Source organism: Oenanthe melanoleuca, chromosome 4 (genome assembly GCF_029582105.1).
Source record: "Oenanthe melanoleuca isolate GR-GAL-2019-014 chromosome 4, OMel1.0, whole genome shotgun sequence".
Classification (NCBI taxonomy): domain Eukaryota; kingdom Metazoa; phylum Chordata; class Aves; order Passeriformes; family Muscicapidae; genus Oenanthe; species Oenanthe melanoleuca.
The window spans coordinates 43,528,502-43,548,442 of record NC_079337.1 but is presented as its reverse complement, the minus strand read 5'-3'; the positions used below and the strand labels follow the sequence as shown (position 1 = coordinate 43,548,442).

At 35.0% G+C, this 19,941-nt stretch overlaps 2 protein-coding genes across 6 annotated transcripts in view; one reads left to right on the top strand and one right to left on the bottom strand.

Annotated features, from left to right (window-relative positions):
• SRD5A3 (steroid 5 alpha-reductase 3) overlaps positions 1–19,941 on the top strand; it is a 390,804-nt gene that overhangs the window by 40,252 nt on the left and 330,611 nt on the right. The window lies entirely within an intron of this gene.
• The window catches only part of CLOCK (clock circadian regulator), a 69,329-nt gene that overhangs the window by 20,075 nt on the left and 29,313 nt on the right, over positions 1–19,941 (bottom strand). For all 5 annotated transcript variants that reach the window (XM_056490162.1, XM_056490161.1, XM_056490158.1 and 2 more), the window contains exons 3-11: positions 19,158–19,266; positions 16,944–17,034; positions 15,195–15,254; positions 14,642–14,790; positions 10,438–10,529; positions 9,053–9,142; positions 7,645–7,765; positions 5,950–6,063; positions 3,233–3,351 (exon numbers count right to left, since the gene is read on the bottom strand). In XM_056490162.1, coding sequence (XP_056346137.1) covers positions 3,233–3,351; positions 5,950–6,063; positions 7,645–7,765; positions 9,053–9,142; positions 10,438–10,529; positions 14,642–14,790; positions 15,195–15,254; positions 16,944–16,990 — 792 coding nt within the window. In that variant the 5' untranslated portion in view covers positions 16,991–17,034; positions 19,158–19,266. The remainder of the gene's footprint in view (positions 1–3,232; positions 3,352–5,949; positions 6,064–7,644; positions 7,766–9,052; positions 9,143–10,437; positions 10,530–14,641; positions 14,791–15,194; positions 15,255–16,943; positions 17,035–19,157; positions 19,267–19,941) is intronic.

The following is a 19,941-nucleotide window of genomic DNA, read 5'->3' as shown; positions in this document are numbered from 1 at the left end:
CATATTGCAAATAACACACTATTCTTATGTTTAGAACACATGAAAAGTAAGAGAATGGCTGGATTTCCATTGCAACAAAACCTTAAGGTATTCTGCTCATAATTCTAAATGTATTCCACTCAAGTGTGTTCAGAGCATATCAGTCAACTTCTACTGTCCCCTTTGAGAAAGGTAGAGATGCCCCACTGAGTATTGTGCCTTGTGGAGAGACAGCCACAACACCACACACCCCAAATCAGCCAATTCTTTTGCAAACTCCTCCAGTACTGTCTTACAGGAAGGAAGATGGATGATGGAATACATGCATACAAATACACCCCTCAGAAAATTGCATTAAAATTAGAGATAAGTACAACTTTCTTTTTTGGACACCTACACACATTTGTCCTTTGCAGGAACTTGCAATGGTATTCCCACTTCCAGGAACACACCGGAATCTACTGCTGATCAGGTACAAGAGTTTCCTAAAGACTGCAGTGTAGAAGCTGCTGCAACACCAGCAGAATACTCATAACAAGTGTGGACAGACGAGCACACTGCTGCCCTGCAAACATCTGTAACTAAAGTAGTCCTGCAGAAAAATACAGTAGAAGACCAACAGAGGGACTGACCACCTTTCTTTTAATTTTTTCAGATTATAATCCAAAGAGTTTAACTGCATACTTTACAGTTTTTAAAACAGATCTAAGTTTTCCTTCTATGAAAGGAAAAAGTGACCATACCTAGGCAATGTTTTTTGTTCACCTTCATCACTGTAAAATCTAAAGACAATGACTTAGAAAATGATCAAATGATGGAAGAATCAGATGGAGGCAATGAACTAAACAACCCTGGGAACAAATTTATGACTCTTGATGTCAACTCCACTCAGTAAGACTTAAGTTTCAAACCCAAAACTACCCCTAGAACCCAAAGCTCATCTATTTTTCTAAAATTACACTATTTAATAAAGCACCACTCAAAGTAAGAGAAATGACAGAGCAAGAGTATATCCTTGAGATATACTTTTGGTTTGTTCTTTCTTTTGATCTAATCATTTTGGGACAAGTCAAAATGAAAGTAAAAATCACTGAACTGTAGGCAGTAAAATCACAGTAAATACTTCACAGCGAGAGAGGAAATGGCAGCAGTTAGTATCCAATTACTCAATGCACTTATATTAATGATTTGCAGATATTCCACTATAAAATACCCCTGGGCAGAAGCCAGCTTATTCAACAAGGTGTCTTGTTGAAGTTGTCAACAAAGCATCTAGAAAAGAAAGGACTTTCATTTGCAACAAAAAAGTATTCTGATAGAATCCTTTTGGTTGGATTGATCCTGCCTTCTTGATAGGATGCAATTATCCACTAGCCAAAATACAGGACAAATGTCTAAAATAAAAGAATGTGTACCAAATGTAATATAATTACAGAATGTAAAGAGCAGTATCTGTGTCATGCTTTGTTGTAAAAGTGGTAGGGTCATATGCATAAAATAAAACCATGAACATTAAAGGTGCAAAAAGCATTGCATATCCTGAGAAATTACATTTGAGGACAAAAAAAAAAAAAGAATCTGCAACTGTGTATCAACTGAAAGAGTTTAAGTGACAGATGAGCAGGAAGAGTCTACCTTAAATAAGGGAAGTACTAAAATACACATCTCCTTCTTTACTGGCTGCATCACACATTTGTTAGTGAAGTTACTGGGATGGTAAAATTCTTGACATACAATCATTTGCTGAAGTCTAGTCCATGCTACCCTCAATAACAAGAGAGCGTATTACAAGTATAAACATGTATTGCCAGATTAAGTCTTTACTATAATGTAACCTTCTTCAAAAGATTTCCCAAATAAATAGCATCAGTCAAAAGTCTTGGGAAGATCTTAAAATTTCTGTAACATGGAAGCTTCTGTGGGAGGAGGAGGAGTGAAATGCTGGCCTGAGTATAATCTGTAAGGCTTTGGCCTGCAGGAGACTGAGGCACCTGAAGATCATAAATAGATGTCTCTCAGCTTCCAGAAGTAGAAAACATAGAAGTTTTACCATGAACTGTCAGACTTTAAAAGACAAAAGCAATTGCAAATGTCAGGTTGGTCTTTTTTCCACAGTTATTTCAGGAAGCAAAAATCCCACATATAACATCTCTACCAACTGTAGGCACAACAGGAAGAATATTTTTTGGACTTGCATTGGAAGAAAAGTGTCAGATAAAAGCTTCGGAAAAAATAAACCTTCTCTGGCATGAAGTCTGGAGAGACAAAATTCCCATTCAGGCTGACAGAACTGAAGAAGTTTATGTGATTTCTCCACAGGCTCCCTATTATGCTTTTGAAGTAAAAAGTATATAAACCACATCTTCAGATACTACCACTAACAGTCTTCAGCTTAAGACATCAGTGCTTTAAACTTAAGAGGCAAAATGTTTACATGTTCAGAGTTCTTGTATTACAGACAACAGCTTAACATCGGGCCATATACATCTCATGGCATTACTTTACAGCTGAATTGCAAAAACAAATGTTAAACAGCAGACTATCCTGAACCTTGATTCATATATTTGTGTGAAATACATAATCAGAATCACAATCACGGACTATACTGTACTGTATCCTGAGAATTTATTTTGACTGGTTTTGGTGAAAAGGAAGATTATACTTGCTGAACTACGAGTAAAATATGCATTCAATTCTAAACTTGGAAAGGCACCTTTACATTGTACCTTAGCAGGTAAGCAAAATGTTAGATTTAAACCACTGAGTTCCTGAATAACTGCATTGAAACAGATTTCTATTACCTCAAACCCAACTCTTCATTACTGACAAGTCATGTAAACTTTCATTAAGCCCTCCAAGATTTACTTCTGTATCAAACTGAAGACCACCAGCACCAAAAAATTCGCATCCAAGTTTCAACTAGAATCAGTAACTTTTCCAGTGAAAGTAGAATTTCAATGTAATCCTTCATACTGTTTAACTTCATCATACTAAATTATACTCCTGTGGACTTCTTCAAAATTTATTACTTGCATATTTCTCCTTTATATTACTATTTTAAATTAGTGTTCACCATAACTTTGATACTTTGCATGAAACAGCCCATTTAAAGTATGAAACAGACACTTTCAGTTCAGTATCATAGAATTCCTTATGGTTTTCATTAATTTTTTAAATGTGTGCATTTTCTCTGAAGTCTTCCCATTCAAAGTCCATTTAAGAATGATATAAAAGTGATTTCATTTATACATACCTTGATAAATTGAGGTGTAGCTAATCTAACTGTGGCTACAAAGCAAATTTTCTCTTCATATGAAGGCCGGTGTGATCTCTGAATAGTTCCTTCAAAACCATTGTGCGCTGAGTTGGGAACTGAGGGCAGACAGAGGAGATGACAACACAGATGACAATATAAGCGTGGAGAAAAACTGCAGTAATATCAGAAGACAAGTAGCCCAATATTTATCTGTTGTTTGCTTGTAACTTAACAGGTATTAAGAAAAATGTTACATATCTACACTTACATGTGCAAAAATAGTACCACAGTAGTAGGAGTAGTTATACAGTACTTATGGGAACACAACCATCAAACAACTTTCTTAAAGAACTAAAACTACAGTTAATATATTATTACTGACAAAGCATTTTAAAAAAACTAGTAACAGTTCCAATCCTTGCTAACTGGTAAAAATGACTACATTGCACTTTATTCAAAAGTATCTTTAAATTTTATCTTTTGTATCAGGTTTTAGTAACTTTTTCTTTTAAACGCTGAGTTAAGTATTTACTTTCTAGACTTCCATCACATTTAAGCAACACACACTGAAGACATACAGAGTAACAGAAGAATCAAAGGCACAATTATGGAAGTGAAAGAATCAGGATACTGAGCTGAGAACAAATTCCACTTATTGAATCACAGAGATGGAATCAAAAGGAGGCAAAGGATGGACTAGACCTCAAAACAGATTAACTTTATCTTTCATTTCCAGCAGTTACCAAATGTAGTTTATATTTAGTAAGGTCAAGAGATGGTGATTTCAAAACACTTTGAGGCTTTCTGAAGCCTGACTGGTTTTAATTCAGCTCTAGATTAGAACTCCTACTGAAGTTTCTTCATGCAATTTCATCTTACAGCTCCTGGCTCTTTCCATCAGAAAGAAAACTGGCAGTTTCTTTTATTTTCATCTTAGCTCTTGTCCTTTGTTCTTCAAAGTTTATCTTACCTTGTAAGTTAGATTTATAAACTACTCATGCTTTTGTTGCTCTACTCTGAACTCTCCAAGTTCTCTACTTCTGACAAATAACTATCAAAAACTGGATGAGGACATGCAAGTACTACTAAGAAGTGCAGCAGTACTATTTCATGTGATTTAGACTAATTTTAGAAAGGCTTTTACATTTTTACCAGCTTGGTGGCTGGTCAAGGTGATTCGGTCTTGTTCAGTTTACACTCCACAGTAATTCCTTTTCCTAAAGGACTGCTATGTAGCTGGCTGTAACCATCCTTGTTCATATAGTTTAATATTCCTAAATGCAGTAGCTTACATTTTTTTTTCTTAGTCCTTTTTTCTGGGTTTTTAGCCTAAAATAACTTATTTTCTAAACTTGGGGATGAATTCTTCTCTTGTTTCTAGTGGATTATTTTATAACTGCAACCCATGTTCCATTGTTCATAACATTAATGAAAACACGGATCAAATCCAGAAGTTGTCCATTAAAATTGCACATTGATGGTCAACACTGATAAGCCTTCCAGTCAGTTTCTGCAGCTACTCTCCAGCAATTTCAATTAACATGTGCTTCCCCTACATGTTGGTGAGAACAGAATATGGTAACAAAAACATCTTTTAGAAGTCCGTAATTTATTTGTTGTTTATCCTCTTATCCACACAGTGTGTTACTTTTTGGTAGAGGAAGCTGAACTGATCTGATGCTATCTCTACCTGAAAAATCCACAATGCTCGCCATTCAATTCCCTGCTAGCTTTCTGAAGTTCATATATAGTTTAATTATCTGTTCCAGAGTATTTCCAAATATTGAATTGCAACCAGTAGGTTTGCAGTTTCCCAACTCCTCATTCCAAGACTAGAATGATATTTGACCTTTCCAGGACTGTATAGTGTCTTTCCTACAATATTACATCACAGCATTTGCGTTAAGACTCAACCTCTTCCCATTTTGAGAGCAATACTGATACCAGATAAAAAACCCACAATTTATTTACAACATACTGGATTTTTCATAACATTTTTGGCTGAGCTTTCTAAGAATCTACTACTGATCAAACTGCAGAACCCACTTGGACAAATAAACAGGTTTCTCAAGTAAATAGCACAGCCTGGTCAAACAGATTAGACATGCAGTACAGATGAAGAATATTACACATAACTAATAAAAATAATTTCAACAGAAGGGAGTAGGAATTCAGTGTGGAAAACTGTAAAGTCCCCACTCACCTGAGTGGTAACTCCTGTGAACTCCAGTAAAAGCACAAAACTGAAATGGGGGGGAAACCTACATTTTCCTTCCCAGTTGCGTGTGTAATGAGTATTGCAGGTACTCAATACCACTAATCTTCAAGTTAGTCACCTGCTTAAATATGGCTTATGCTGAACTAAATTCAAACTCTCTATTTTAAAGCATTCGCTTACATTTCTCTTACATTCTTTTAAACAATGTTTTACAATATACTAGTTGCAAAACTACTAGTTTAAAATAAAATACTAGTTTTCTTTAATTGAAAGCATAAAGCAAAATTACTACATTTTGCATTCAAATACACAGACATGCAATACCTGATGCTACATTTTCTTTTCCATTACACTAATATAGAAGTGATAAAACTGCTTCAAAATCTTCTTTTGAAAGCCTGATTTTAGTTCACCTACATTTTGCACCATGGTCCCAAGCCAGTTTAGCTGTGGAGCTGCCTACTTGTTCCATTCCAACACTGCTGAAATTACTTACCGTGATTCAAACACTTGAAATTTCCTATAAATTTTACGTATTCATACGTAGGTTGCTCTTTTGGATCTATTGTTCCTCGTAGCATATGGCAACAGAATTCTAGCTGATTTTTTGCTAGGAAAAAAAAATAAACAAAATAATATGCTATATGCTTGATGAAGTACACAGGTAACATGAAATGGAAAGCAAGTATAATGAAGCTGAATACATATTGAGGTACTGTAAGTGTAGTGATTACACTTGGCTAGTGATGCCATGGAGTGGCTACCTAGAACACAGGCTAGACAAGATCAAGAGAATAAACAAAGCATTTATTAAAGGCCTTCAAACAAGTACACAGTGGGCATTCAAAAGCCTTCCACCCGAGATGGACGATGGTCACAAGTTTTTCAGACAGATATGGTTGGTCCATTCACATATCAGGGGTTAATCCTCCAATTACAGCTTTGGGTAATGAAATCATATACCCCCAGTTTGCTTCCCCCCTGCCCCTCCATCCCAATTCACTTTTGTTTATACTTTTCAGGGCCTGATGCTGTAGGGTGTCCTGGAATCTCCTAGGCCTGCTAGGGGAATTGTTTTGTCTGACCAAAACGTGAAGACAGTTAACTAACACTTTAGATGGAGTTTAGAATTATGTACTAATGCAGTACAGGATTTGAAAAATATAAAGGTTAAAATCTTAAGGCATCAATAGCATCTGCTTTTAACCACCATGACCATAACTAACCCAAGAAATGCCTTTAGATTTTGTGCACAAAGGCTTGAATATCAGTGACACAAAAACCTCTGAGAACTAGAGTTGTGTTAAAGAAAATGCCCTGAACTTAAATTCACTAAAGCACATGCTCCCAAACTCCATTGGGCTGCTATGTATTTATACTTGCCAACTGCTAAAACTGTCTAAATAGAAGCTCTATAAACAATATGAACATTTCTAATACACAGGAAAGTTATAGACTGAAAGGCAATGTAACTTTGAAAACTCTACTCTAGAGAACGGTTAACACAAAGTAACACTTTCATTCTTCAGGGCTGAAGTATATGTGTCTGTTTAAATAATACTGGAAAAACTGATCATGTACAATTCCAAGTAGATAGTTTTAACACAACTACTGTACTGATTTTATCTGGGATAGGGCAATTTTCTCCACAGCAGGTCACATGGTGCTCTGTTTTGGATTTTGACTAGAACAGTGCTGCTAACACAGGGATGTGTCCATTATTGCTCAGCAGCACTTGCACAGCACAAAGGTCTTCTCTTTATCTCACTCTGCTCTGCTGGTGGGAAGGCTGGGGGTGCACAGGCAGCTGGGAGGGGGCATGGCAGGGAGAGCTGAACTAAGGGATATCCCATACTGTATGGCACTGTGCTCAGCAATAAAAGCTGGGGAAAGGAAGAACAGGGAGACATCTGGGTTAATGGAATTTGTCCTCCCAAGCAATCATCATACGTGACACAGCCCTACTTTCCTAGAGATGGTTGAATAACTGCCTACCAACCAGACAGAGCAAACTAATTCTTTATTTTACTTGTGCAGACAGCTTTTGATTTCACCTGTTAATCTGCCTTTATCACAACCCACAAGTTTGCTTACTTTTACTCTTCTGAGTCTTTGCCCATCCAGCTAAGAGGAGTGAGTGGCTGTGTGGGGCTGAGCTGCCTACAGGGGTTAGCCCAAAATAACTACTTACATTTTAAGTATTCAGGTGTCAAGGAATCACTTTCCAGCAGATGAGAAGACAATATTTTATAAATTTCTGAATGTTCCCCCTCTGGGATAAAATTAAATACACTCTGATCCACAAGATCAGACTGAAAGAAAAAGATTTAATAAGCATTAATTCAAGATGTACAATGTCACAAAGCCTACTATTTTAATGCAAAGCAATTCCACAGTTCATTACTGACTCAACAAAGCCACCTGCTGGAATATATATTAATATTTTGCAAGAAAAAAGTCTCACTCTGATATGCCTGCCCCACGGGGAGTGGTAAATGAATTCCTGGCTTTGATTCGCCTGCATACACGGCTTTTGCTTTACCTATCAAACTGTCCTTATCTCAACCCATGAGTTTTCTCACTTTCACCCTTTCAATTGCCTCCCCCATCCCACTGAGGGGTGATGAGGAAGCTGCTGGGTGAGGATGAGTTGCCAGTTACCATATTTTGTAATCAGTTCCATAGCTGTGTACACAAAACTGTGAACAACAGAAATGGATGCAGCAAAACTGAACAAGTGTTTATATGCATACATGCATTTGGTTAAGTATTCAATAAAGAGGAATCATAAAATATATGCTTAGAATTCATCAATCACACCTAAAAGCCAAGAACAAATGTGGCTCTGAGAACCTGGCAAATTCTACTAAAACAAAAAATAAAAAACCACAATTACCTGCACCTTTTTAAAAATTCTCAGACTGTTACCATGCATATCTTAAGAGAATTGATTTTGTCTCTTACCACAGTAAGACAACTAGCCTTTAAAGAGAATTTGTCCTTCTCTTCAAGAAAAGCACTCAATTTAACTCATCAATTGTTCACAGTAATTAATTTGCCTCACTTCAGAATAATATTATTCAAAGGCAACTTTAAAACCTAGATTTACATGTATCAGTGAGCAATGTCACCCAGATTAAAGATAAGTGAATATGATAAACCCAAAAATGTATACTGAGCTTCAAAAGCAGAACTAGCAGCAATGTATTTATCAGAATGCTTTGTCAAGAAAGAAGTAAAAAAGTAGTTTAAAAAATTTCAATTATTTAGATCTTTTTCTGACTCATGTAGAGGCTGTAACCTCTAAAGGGTCTCCTGCAAATAACTGTGTTGCTTCAGTTACATTGAAACTGATGCTAGGCACTTCATAATCCTTTCTAACAGTGCGCTGACTGCATTCTGCATTTCCAAAGGAAATGTTTAATATAGAAGACAGACCAGTAGGAAGCAGTTGTGCTGAAGAAAAAACAGAAACATTAAAACAAAGCATACATCTGCCCTACAATGTCAAAAGGCCAACAATTAATTAGGACTCATATCAGAACACCCATCAACCACAAACAAACCAATACGTTATTGAAAGCAAATTCATCACTTACTGGCAAATGTTCAAGTAAGGGAGTTATACTTTCAGACACATATATTATATTTCCATCTGTCATAATTGCTAAAAAAAAACCATCAAGAGCCTGAAATTAAACATAATGGGCAGTTAAATAAAAAAGAAACAGAGAATACTAAAAATGTTAAGCTATATTCAATACAGAAAATAATACAGACATATCTTAGTTAAGTGCATTATAGAAAAATCCTTAATCTTATTTTTACACTAGAAGCATTACAATTTCCATAGTGTTATGCTGTTAAATAATCTGTGGTTTCAGAAGAAAGTACATATATAGACAGTCACTGTTTTCTCCAACTCCCACTCTGCCTGCCTGTTATTTTTAATTCCGTCACCATTTTAGATGTCAGAAAGCTCATAAAAATGAGCCAGAGACAAAAGCAAGAAGATGTGGGAAAACTATGAGAAGAACAAGTAAAAGAGCCAGCAAAATCAATAAATTTCAGGCTTTAAAAATATCAGTATTCCCAGTCTCAAAGAAAGAAGCTTGCAGCCAGATTTTATTGAGACTTGAAACTTGTGAGATACAGTTCTGCCTGCCTTATCTTCTACTGATCTCAAATTTCTTTCCACTGAATACAACACAACGTTTCAGGTAAAAGCTACCAACAAAAGCATGACAGAACTTATTTCTAAATAGGAAATCTTAAAGCTCACATGTTCAAAAAAAGTCTTGTATCAGAGGATTTTTTAAGAAAAATTTTTAAATACCAAAACCTGAACTTTTTTTTGTATCTGTGCAACAAAGCAAAGGTTGAACTATGGAATGAAAATAAAAAAGTGTTTGATAATTTGTAATATTTTTCATTTAACTATTATTAAAAATTGTTTCAATAACAAGATATATATGACTCATGCTCATTTTCAATGAAATATCTTAAAGTTTCTTTCTGGAATTTTTGCAACTATTCATGTAATCTTCAGCAAAGTAATGCTCTCACACCAGTTTTGGAAAGCATAGCAAGTAAAGAAATTGAACACTTACTTATTGTTTACATGGATATGTAAGTTACATGGATATGTTATGCCTTTTTTATAGTTAGGATTTTAATTTACATATAATAATTCTTTCTAGCACCTTATATTGATAATTTAAAATATCCACTTGGGCAGTTTGGGCAGTAAATACATTAATTTACAGACTTGGTCTGTTACTAAGTTTATTTAATTGAAAATGTAGTTCAAAGAAAATCTGCTTTTCTGAAACAAAATTCTGAATACATAGGCTTTTTCATGGTTTATCTTCATGAAAACATAATAGCTACAACCCAAATATGAGAATAAAAGGTTATGTCAAACTGAAAAATTTCATAATAAATGAGAACTTATTCTACTCCCAGAAAAACAGAAATAATATACCTCTAACATTAACTGTGTGAACTCTTCATTACTAAGGAATGTCGGTTTCCAGTCCTGTCGAATTTCACTGGCATCTGATTGTGCAGTAATTTCTATAATTAAACACATACACAGTAAAAGGATTAATACTCCATTTTTTCCCCTAAGCTACATATACACAGTTAAGAAAAGCAGAAAGCTCTTCAGTCTCTTCTGTTGTTCATTCATTACCTATAGATATTGCTCCTTAAAAAGAAAATAACTGTCTTCTCCCGTCTCATAATTAAATTTATCTTCTCTTTCCTTCAACCAGTTTATGCTACAGTCCTGCCAGACTTCAAGGTAATACTGAAGTAATGGACTTTGATAATGAAAAAATACTACACTTTCCTCTGAGATTATAAAAAATGTTTCATGAAGAGTATTGTTTACAAAGATTTAGAAAGTCAAAATTCCTGATCTGTTTATGTCATTAAAATGGCTAACGCTCAAGTATCTTGGAAAATCCCTGTCATTCTAACCCTTGCAGAAAACATTGTCATTGTCCTTTTCCCTCTTCCTGCTCTCTTTTGGTTACACTTTAAAAAGAGTAATTTTTTAACAAAGATTGTTAAGTGCTGTATGACAGACTCCACTCTAGAATTCCTGCCTGTTACAAACACACAGATTAATTTGGACATAGATGATTCTTAAGTAGAGATTCCTGCAGGAGTTGAGAAATACATAGATTAACTTCCATACAGAGGTGAGAGAATCAACAGCTGCTAAGCAAAGCCTGACCTTGGGTTCTGAAAGTGGTGCTTCCTTATCAGCTGATAACTGAAACAAGTGAGACCTCATAGTGCCCCAGTTTTGATGAATAACACAGGTATGACAGAAGTGCTGGTTTTAAATATTTAGAGTATTTAGACAAATCAAAAGAACCAAACCAATTCTTTAAGGTTTTTGATTTTTAAAGGACATAACTGTACAAAGACCATAAGCTAGAGTCTTAGTTCAGATGGCTTAAAGAGCCAGAAAACCTGGAATTGAGTTAAATATGCAATGGGCTGGAGCAGTTTGCAATTTTGTTTACCACATTGAAGGGGGAAAACTTTACAAAAAAAGCTTTAGACTTAACTAAAAGAACAGCAAACAACAGCAACGTCATGCAAGAAACTGGCCAAAAGTGGAAAGCTGCAAGAAGAGGTGAAAAAAAAAAATCAACAAATAAGACTTTCCAATTGTCAGATCTCACAAAACATATAAATCCATCAGGCTCTTCCAATATGTTTCAGAATGATAGCACAAAGCAGAAAAGAGTGGGCTGGAGAATAAAGAAAACTGAAGTATAACCCAAATGTAGCTTTTCAGTCAGCAAAAAGATACTGAACACTGAGAGGCCAAGTCAAAGGAAAATGAAAAGCTCTGCCACCAAAGTGGAGGCAAAATTCCAGGAACTTAGTGCATTCATTCCACAGAACACAGATAATCTTCACTTTAAACTGGAAAAGTCCGATTCAGTGGCTCATTCTGGCCCTTATAACCATCCTACTTCAGAACTCAAAAGACTGTCTTTTTCCTTAGAATGGATTTATGCTAAATAAAAGCTGAAATTCATGCCTTTAACAAACCACACTGAAATACCACAAGCACAGGTGTTCTTTTACATTTTCCATCATTAGAGCAACTATGATAGAGGGAAACAGCCAAAGTAAGAGAAAGAACCTGTTTCACTTGGTACCTTCAGAAAATGCCTAGAAGGTTGCACTCATAGATAAATGGCAGTAAAGTAACATTTCTGGGCTAGTTAAAAGAAAGAGGAGCATAACCAAACTTTCACATTAAACTTCAGTCTTCAAGTTCTGTATCTGAAGTAACTACACCAGCACTGAGAATTCTCAAAAGAAATTGCTAGCCAAGCCAAGATCTGCATCATTTCTCTGTGGGTTGCTGGAGTACCTGCAATTATTCTACCCGCAGCTAAATTCCTCAGTATTTACTAATTCAAAAAAATTTCTTGTTTACAAATTCAAAGAAAGATGACAGTATTAGTCAAGGAGAAGTTCCCAGTGATACAATTCCAGTGTGTTTAGCCTCCTGTATTTTCCCAGTGAGAAACAGAATCCACACTGGCCAATAACCAACTCAGACAGTTCATCTGGAGCTGATGACAGAGTAACAAACTCAGATGATGTGGAAACAGTCCAGAAAAAAACAGAAGCAACACAGTTAAATTCTGGTGGCTGAACACAGTAGGATTTTAACAATAAAGCAGCTACTCAGTGCTGAACAATCCATTTATTGCTAGGTCATTCTGCTTTATTGTAACATATTCAAGCACTTCAGGAAATAAAATATTTTTCTGACTTTGCCAACATTTTGTCCAAAAGCATTTTAGTGTAAAACACTGCACAGCAATACTAGTAAGCACTGGCAGCCAGAGCTTTAGGGAACTTAATATGGTATGTGCAGTCACACAGATCTGCATACTGTCACACCAAGTGAAGGACAAAAGTGCCATGCCCTAAAAGGAAACCATCTCCAGAGCTATTTTTTGCCCCTTTGTTTAAAAAAAAAAAAAAAAAAAAAATCATCTCAGAAAGTACTTTGAAGAAAAAAATACAACCGGTTCTGCTGGCTGGCTGACAACATTTGTTCTGCATTCTATATTTTATGTCAGGAATCACCAATAAAAGATAAAACAATTTTGAAACAGAACCAATTTTCAAAGGCCTTATAACCTAAAGAACTGAATTTTACAGAAGAGGGGCCTTCATACTGCTTTTCTTTTTGTTATGAGACACATGTATCTCAGAAAATTAGAACAGCATAATCATTATTTAATTTGAAAGAAAACCCCCAAACCTATGAATTCTCATATGAATTATACCCCCCTCCTTTTTCATTTAAGTTATGCTTAAAATTTTAACAGCAAAAATTAGAACATATTTGGTGTTACTGGAAACATTAACACTCATGGAAGAGATGTGTTGGGCATAGAAAAGCATTTCTCATACCTTAAATCAACACACATATTGTTAATAATTACATAACTATTCATCCACTTAATAGCTTTACTTATTTTATAACTTTACAGCTACTTCTTTTGACCCTATTGCTCTCTAGTTAGTATGTATTCCAAGAAACCACCCAAGGAAATTATTTAATTAGCAAAAGAATCCATTTTCTTCAATTTTCATCTTATTTTTGGCAGTGCGAACCACAAGGTGCCAGATTAAGAACAAGTGTAGGAGCAGGAATAGGGATTTTTTTTTTTATATATATAATATCTAACAGCAGTAAACAAGCATACACTTGGTGGAAGAATTTTTTTCATGATGGAAGTGACAAACTGTAACAAACTTCAGTACAACATATCTGGGTATATCCCACCATCAGCTGTTGCAAACAGCCAAAGCATAGCAACAATGTTCAAGAATATTGACCATTCTGACATTTCACATGACTTTTAAAGAACAACACACACACATACATTCAATGGATTATATATCCATGGGTACATTTTAAAACTTTAATAGTTTAGCTGAAAGAATTTATAGATTTTTCTAGCTTCTTTTTCCACCAGTTAAAAGGAACAAAAGAAAAGGAAGCCAAATTGCCCTTACTCCTCGTCTCTAAGTCCCTGTACTTCACTTTCTCTAGTCAAGCAACCAGCCCAGAAACATTGCTGGAAACCACAATGCCCTATTGCCTTATTACTTTTGTTTAAGCAACCAGTTGTGTAGGCACTTGACATGACAAGAAGGAGCACTAACTTCTCTTGGACTAGTTTTTCAGTGATTTATCTTGCTTCATGTAGAACCCAGAGAGACAGATCAACTGTTCAATCAAGGCTTATCTAAATAACCAAGTAACTATTTCCAGCAAGTACTTTCACTGAAACGGATCAGCAGTTTTTCTATGAAGCAAAACTTTAACAACTTGCAACAATGTGTCCAGAACAAAAAACTTTGAGGTTATTTCAAAAACAGATTTTGTGTTTGTGAAACAGATTTCATTGACAACTATGGGACAAAAGAAATTCTACTGGCTTTTATTAAGTATTAGCAGAAACACAGTTACATCTCTGCTATCTAGATGATCTTAAGAATATCTTTCTCCAGGAGTGCTTCACATTTTTTTGACAAATTCCTTAAAGAAGCTGCAAAATTTATAATATTTTATGTAATAATTGAGGTACCACTTAAAAAACTAAGAATTCATAAATTATGTTTATTGTTACCTTTGTGCTTCCGTAAAAAGTCAATGCTCTTCTGCAGCACAGTGGATTTATCCATCTTCCGAGCATTACCTGGAAGCATGGAACCCAACTCTTTGATAAGTACATTAAACTGATCTCGACGCTTCTTTTCGGACTTGTTTCTGGACACCCTGAAAAGCAAATCAGAAAATATTTTATAAAAACTAGGAGACTGTCTTATAAGCTGCATATTACTGCCAGGTTCCCAATGCAAACAATCCCTTAAGAATTTCTGCTGTGATAATTATCACAAAAACACCTCCTCAGTATCTCAGACATTATTTTTGAAGAATGGCTTCCTCCTCGAGGAAGAGTGCAGCAAAGCCTTAGGAATAAAGTACCCTTTTCCAAAACACAAATAACTGAACCACAATTATAAATATACAATATATCTGAAAAATCACAGTAGAAGAAATGCTGTCAAGTAATATGCTTATTTGTAAGAGTTACCATTTTATTGTTTACAAATCCCACTAGTAATTTAAAGTGTACAAGTATAGGATATTTCTTAGCTTTAAATAACTTTGAAATTTACCTTTTTGCTTTATCTTTGTCATCTTCTTCCACCAGCCCATCAAAAATGCTTCCATCATTTCTGAAAGAAACAAAAAGAAATAAATGCTGGAGTGGAAATTCCTCTGCTCTGAAGTCCAATCACAAAAAAAGGAGGAAGGGGAAAGAGCTGACTATTCATCATCATCATCTCCATTACATCAAGAAAGCAAGGAATTGTTTATTGTGATGTCTCATGAGGATCATCAGTACCCTGAAGTTGTCTTGTGTGTTCTGCTTGCATTTACTAAAGAAAAAGCAAAAAAACCTTATACTTCTGACACAACTCAAAGGATTCTCAGACTGTTTCTCAAAAGAACTTACAGCCCTATACAAACACTTAATTGAACAATGCTTAAATTTGGTTTTCTATCTTCTTGATTACTTACATTACCATTCCCTTTTCAAAACATGGGTAAGGACATATGCAATTTATTTTTACTTACTGGCAATTTCTATTCCAACCACTGAAAAAGTACTTTTCATAAACTCTGAAATATTATTAGTGGAAGAGACCTAAGGAACACACTATACTTCATCCACACATGTAATTTCATAAATACACAATTATTATTAACGTTAAACAGTAACTATTCATTATATTTGCTTCCTCGGTAAGTATCACATAACTTTCTTAGCTTGACAACTGTCCATCTACTGCAAAAGAAGTGTTAAAATACCAAAATAAGAATGTGTCTTCCTTTGAAGACCCCTCAGTATCCATCATACAATTCCTTTGTTTCACTTCCTTTTGCTTTGAAAGTCAAATCAAAATTGTTCTGTTTTCCAAAACTGCTGTATAATGGACTTTCACATGTTATTTCTCTAACTTCTTCCCGATTTTAGTCTATTTAGTGTTGCCCACACTGACCTCTGAGTGTCTATTGTGGAATTCCTTATCCTAATGTTTCCTTCCCTTAAGCCAAATAACCTTTCTAAAATGCTTACCTCATTTCTCTGATTTATAAACCATCAGGCAATTGTACTGCACATTATTTTAAGCAGCGATGTTAGGGAGTTACTATTTTGTATGCTACTACATAAGCATCAAGCTTTTAGAAACAATTCATGTATTTAAAAGGCTGAAGCTTCAGCGAGATGCCACAAAATTTCACTAGGAGAACTGACAAGTCAGACAAGCATTACAGAAGTTTTACCCTTTGCTTTTATTCTTATATTTTTCAATTGTGTTTAACTTGACATAAATTAGATGGAAGTTTAATTTCCCCAAGTCTCAAAAATGGTAATATACAGGATATTAAGTACAGATCTTCACCTAAGCTGCTAAAAGAGTGCAGCTGAAGGAATCAAGTAGAAAACATACCTCAGCTATTACTTTTCCCTTGAAATAGGTTAGCAGGTCACTTTACTATCATCTACAGCAACACTAATCATTTAAGTGTATTTGCTTTTCTTAATCAAAAACTGAAGTACTAAAAAATTAAAAGTTCAAGTAAACATTAAAAACCAGCTCAACTCACACAGATGTTTTTCCACGGCTGAAAACAAGTAATGCATTTTAAGATTAACCTCAAGCAATTGAAATCACTATTTCCAGTGACTACAAAATGACACATCTAACAACTACCAAACTAACTTCGTCTAAAATAACCAAAATTCCACTCTAATTTTTGTATAAGTTAACATCTGAATGTATTCACTATAAAAAAAGGAACTATTTAAGAAAACTGAACAGTAATTATCCCCAAACTCTCCATGTCTATTGACATACCTGTCTGCAATGGAGCTCATTTTATGGGTGCTTATGGTAAAAAACATAACATATCACACTTTAGTCTTGTGGTAGACATTTGTACGCTTGCCTGTAAGAGAAGAAAAAATATCAAAACGCGACTGAGGGAAAAAAATATTCTTCATTAGAGCATACTGACATTTTCATTTACTCCTAATCCTCCTCTCTCTTCCAACCTTCTCTAAAGCAGTCTCCATTACCAGCATAACCTGGGCCTTAGTATCTCATTTTACACAACAGAGTTCAAGACAACATTATTAAACGCTACAGTAAATAAGTCTCTACTAAACCAATACAAACCTTTTTATTACTCTGAGTTCAGATATAGCTTTTAATTTTTATTTTCACTTTTTCATACAGAACCCTCTTAAGTTTGAAGGTTGAACAGATGTTAAATACACTTAGCAGTACATTCTATTTAGAAACAGTGCAAACAGAAAGCATTTGGGATATAGTACTTTACAACTCTAATTTATCACAGACATGTGAAAAGATACCTGTACTCTGTACTGTGAGAAATTTAATCTTCCAGATGTGCATTTTGACTTTGAGTTAAGAACGTGAACAAAATATTAACAGTGAGAAAAGGAATATAACACAGGTTAGGAAAAGGCTAAATTCAAACACAAAACAACAGAATTAAGCTTGTTTCTTTCATATGAAAAAGTCAGTTATCAGAGGACAGCATCATGGAGCAGCAAGATTGTAACACTGGCAGTAATTACGGAACAACTGCATGCAGCAAGTTTTATATGAGCTGAACTTGCCGACCTTCAAGAATTTTTAGTAGGCTACAAACTAATAGTAAAAAAGCTATTTGTTTCAAAGAAGATTATCTTAGTCCATGAAGTGACTCAGTATTTTCTGAGAAATATTTGTTTGTTTCTGAAAGTATTAAAACCAGTAGAACTTGCAGTGTCAATACCAGAATAATTATGGCAGCAAATGCCTGATGAGGAAACTGAGGAAGAAAGCTTGTGATTCAACCAAACTGTCTCTGCATCTACAACAGCCCCATACTGTGTGGATTTCCTTCACAAGAATAGCATTTTTCACCACAAAGTTTCATAACTTGAGTGCAACAGGAAAGTAGCTGGGAGAGCTACACTGCAGCAGAACCTCTTTCAAGGCACATCACAAAGTGTGCTGGTGTTTCTGTCGAAACACCCCACTTCTTCAATTAGTACAGACCACCTTTGTCTTGCCTTCACCCTCCAAAATCTAATGCTATGAAGACACTGGCAGCAACCACTTCTTCCTTCAAAATAACAACTGCACTGGACATAGTGGCAAAGTACATTCCCCAAATTAGTAGGCAAGTAACAGAGTTGTGCCATCTGAAAATCAGCCATAAATGGTACAAGAAAATTAAATTATGAAGAAATGTCTGATTTTTTGTCAAACATGGGCAACAAGAGACAGGCTGCTCAGCAGTAAAAGCTAACTATCATGACTGGCATGGAACGAAGTTAAAATCAAGACAAGAGCTATAAACTTGTTTATTTAGCTTACACGGTAAGCACTAATACAGCTATAAACTAATTACACTTCTAGCCCTATGTTAATTCTTATATATAAAAATGGTACCTAAAATTATAGGGACTGAGAGCAATATGAAATTCTATAAGATAAATTATACACTTACCCTAATCTGTAAAAGAAAAACACCTGTACAGCTAAATACAGAAAACTTTTATTTGTGACATAACTGACGTATTCATTATGCAGAATTCGAATTTAAAAGTATTTTTCACTTTAACAGAGCACTCAATTCCCAGAATTCAACAAAATCATTCACTACAATTTACAGATCCTACATCAGAACCAGCAACCTAGACCTGGTATCCAAGACAAATAGTTTAAAGTACTGAAAAGTACAGGAAATGCACCTCTGGCATACTGGTTTTTCATCTTTCAAGGTCTGACCCTTCTGTCTTTGCATCCAAATTTGCAAGACACTGAATACTCTCAGTGCTTATACATGCCAAGGATAAGACTGCAGAGATAATGGCACTAAAACCATTCAAGTTGAAAGTAAACACTAGGTAAATAAAGGACTATGTCTATTTCTAAGACTCAAATTCAGTCCTGTTCTGGAGAACAAAAGACACTACTTAACACTGCTACTCAGCCCGTCAGTGCTGATAACTGATAGCCAAGGGAACCTTATTAATTATAAGAACACAGTTTTACCTTTTACACTTTGGGACTTGTTAAAGTATGAGGTTTAGGGATGAAATCTGCTTCGAAATCTGAAGATCAGTGTGGAGTTAGACGTATCCTCTTCTGAAGAAAACAAATTCTGAAAAAACAACAATGGACAGCTTTAAAATCAGTGAGTTTAAAATTTATCTACTTTTTTAATAAAGAAAACAAAGCAATTTTAATAAAGAAACAAACCAATTGTTTAAATGAGAGTAATATCTAAATGCAATATTCTACTTATGAAAAATATCTCAAGTATTTCACTATCTGAATTAACATTGCTTTAAAGTTCTTCTTGATAAGCAGGATATTCTGACATAGTTTTACATTGGCTTTAAGCTATCACTTTATGCCTATCTTTAGTCTTGATGTCCTTTTCACTTTTGAATTTGATATCACTCATAACATCTACATCTTCACATCCACTTACTACCCAAAGTGTATTTACACAGCATTATTTAAACATCTTTTCACTCAAGTTGTTATTAGGGTCTCTTCTGGCTTTCTCCATTCCATCTTCTCCTCCAGCACACGTAGAATGCTGCTGCTGACAAATAGCAAAGTTGCCCCCATCTATTATTGCTTCTCCCTCAAACACAGCCATTAACATTTAGTTTCAAAACCTACTTTAAAATCAATTCCTAGAATGTATCACAAGCTTCACAAATGCACTTCTTCCAAATAAAAACTCAGCACTGAGTTCACATAAGTGATCACCTACTTCCAGTTTCTTTATACCATTCATTTCTAGTTTTTTCCCCTGAACTATGCT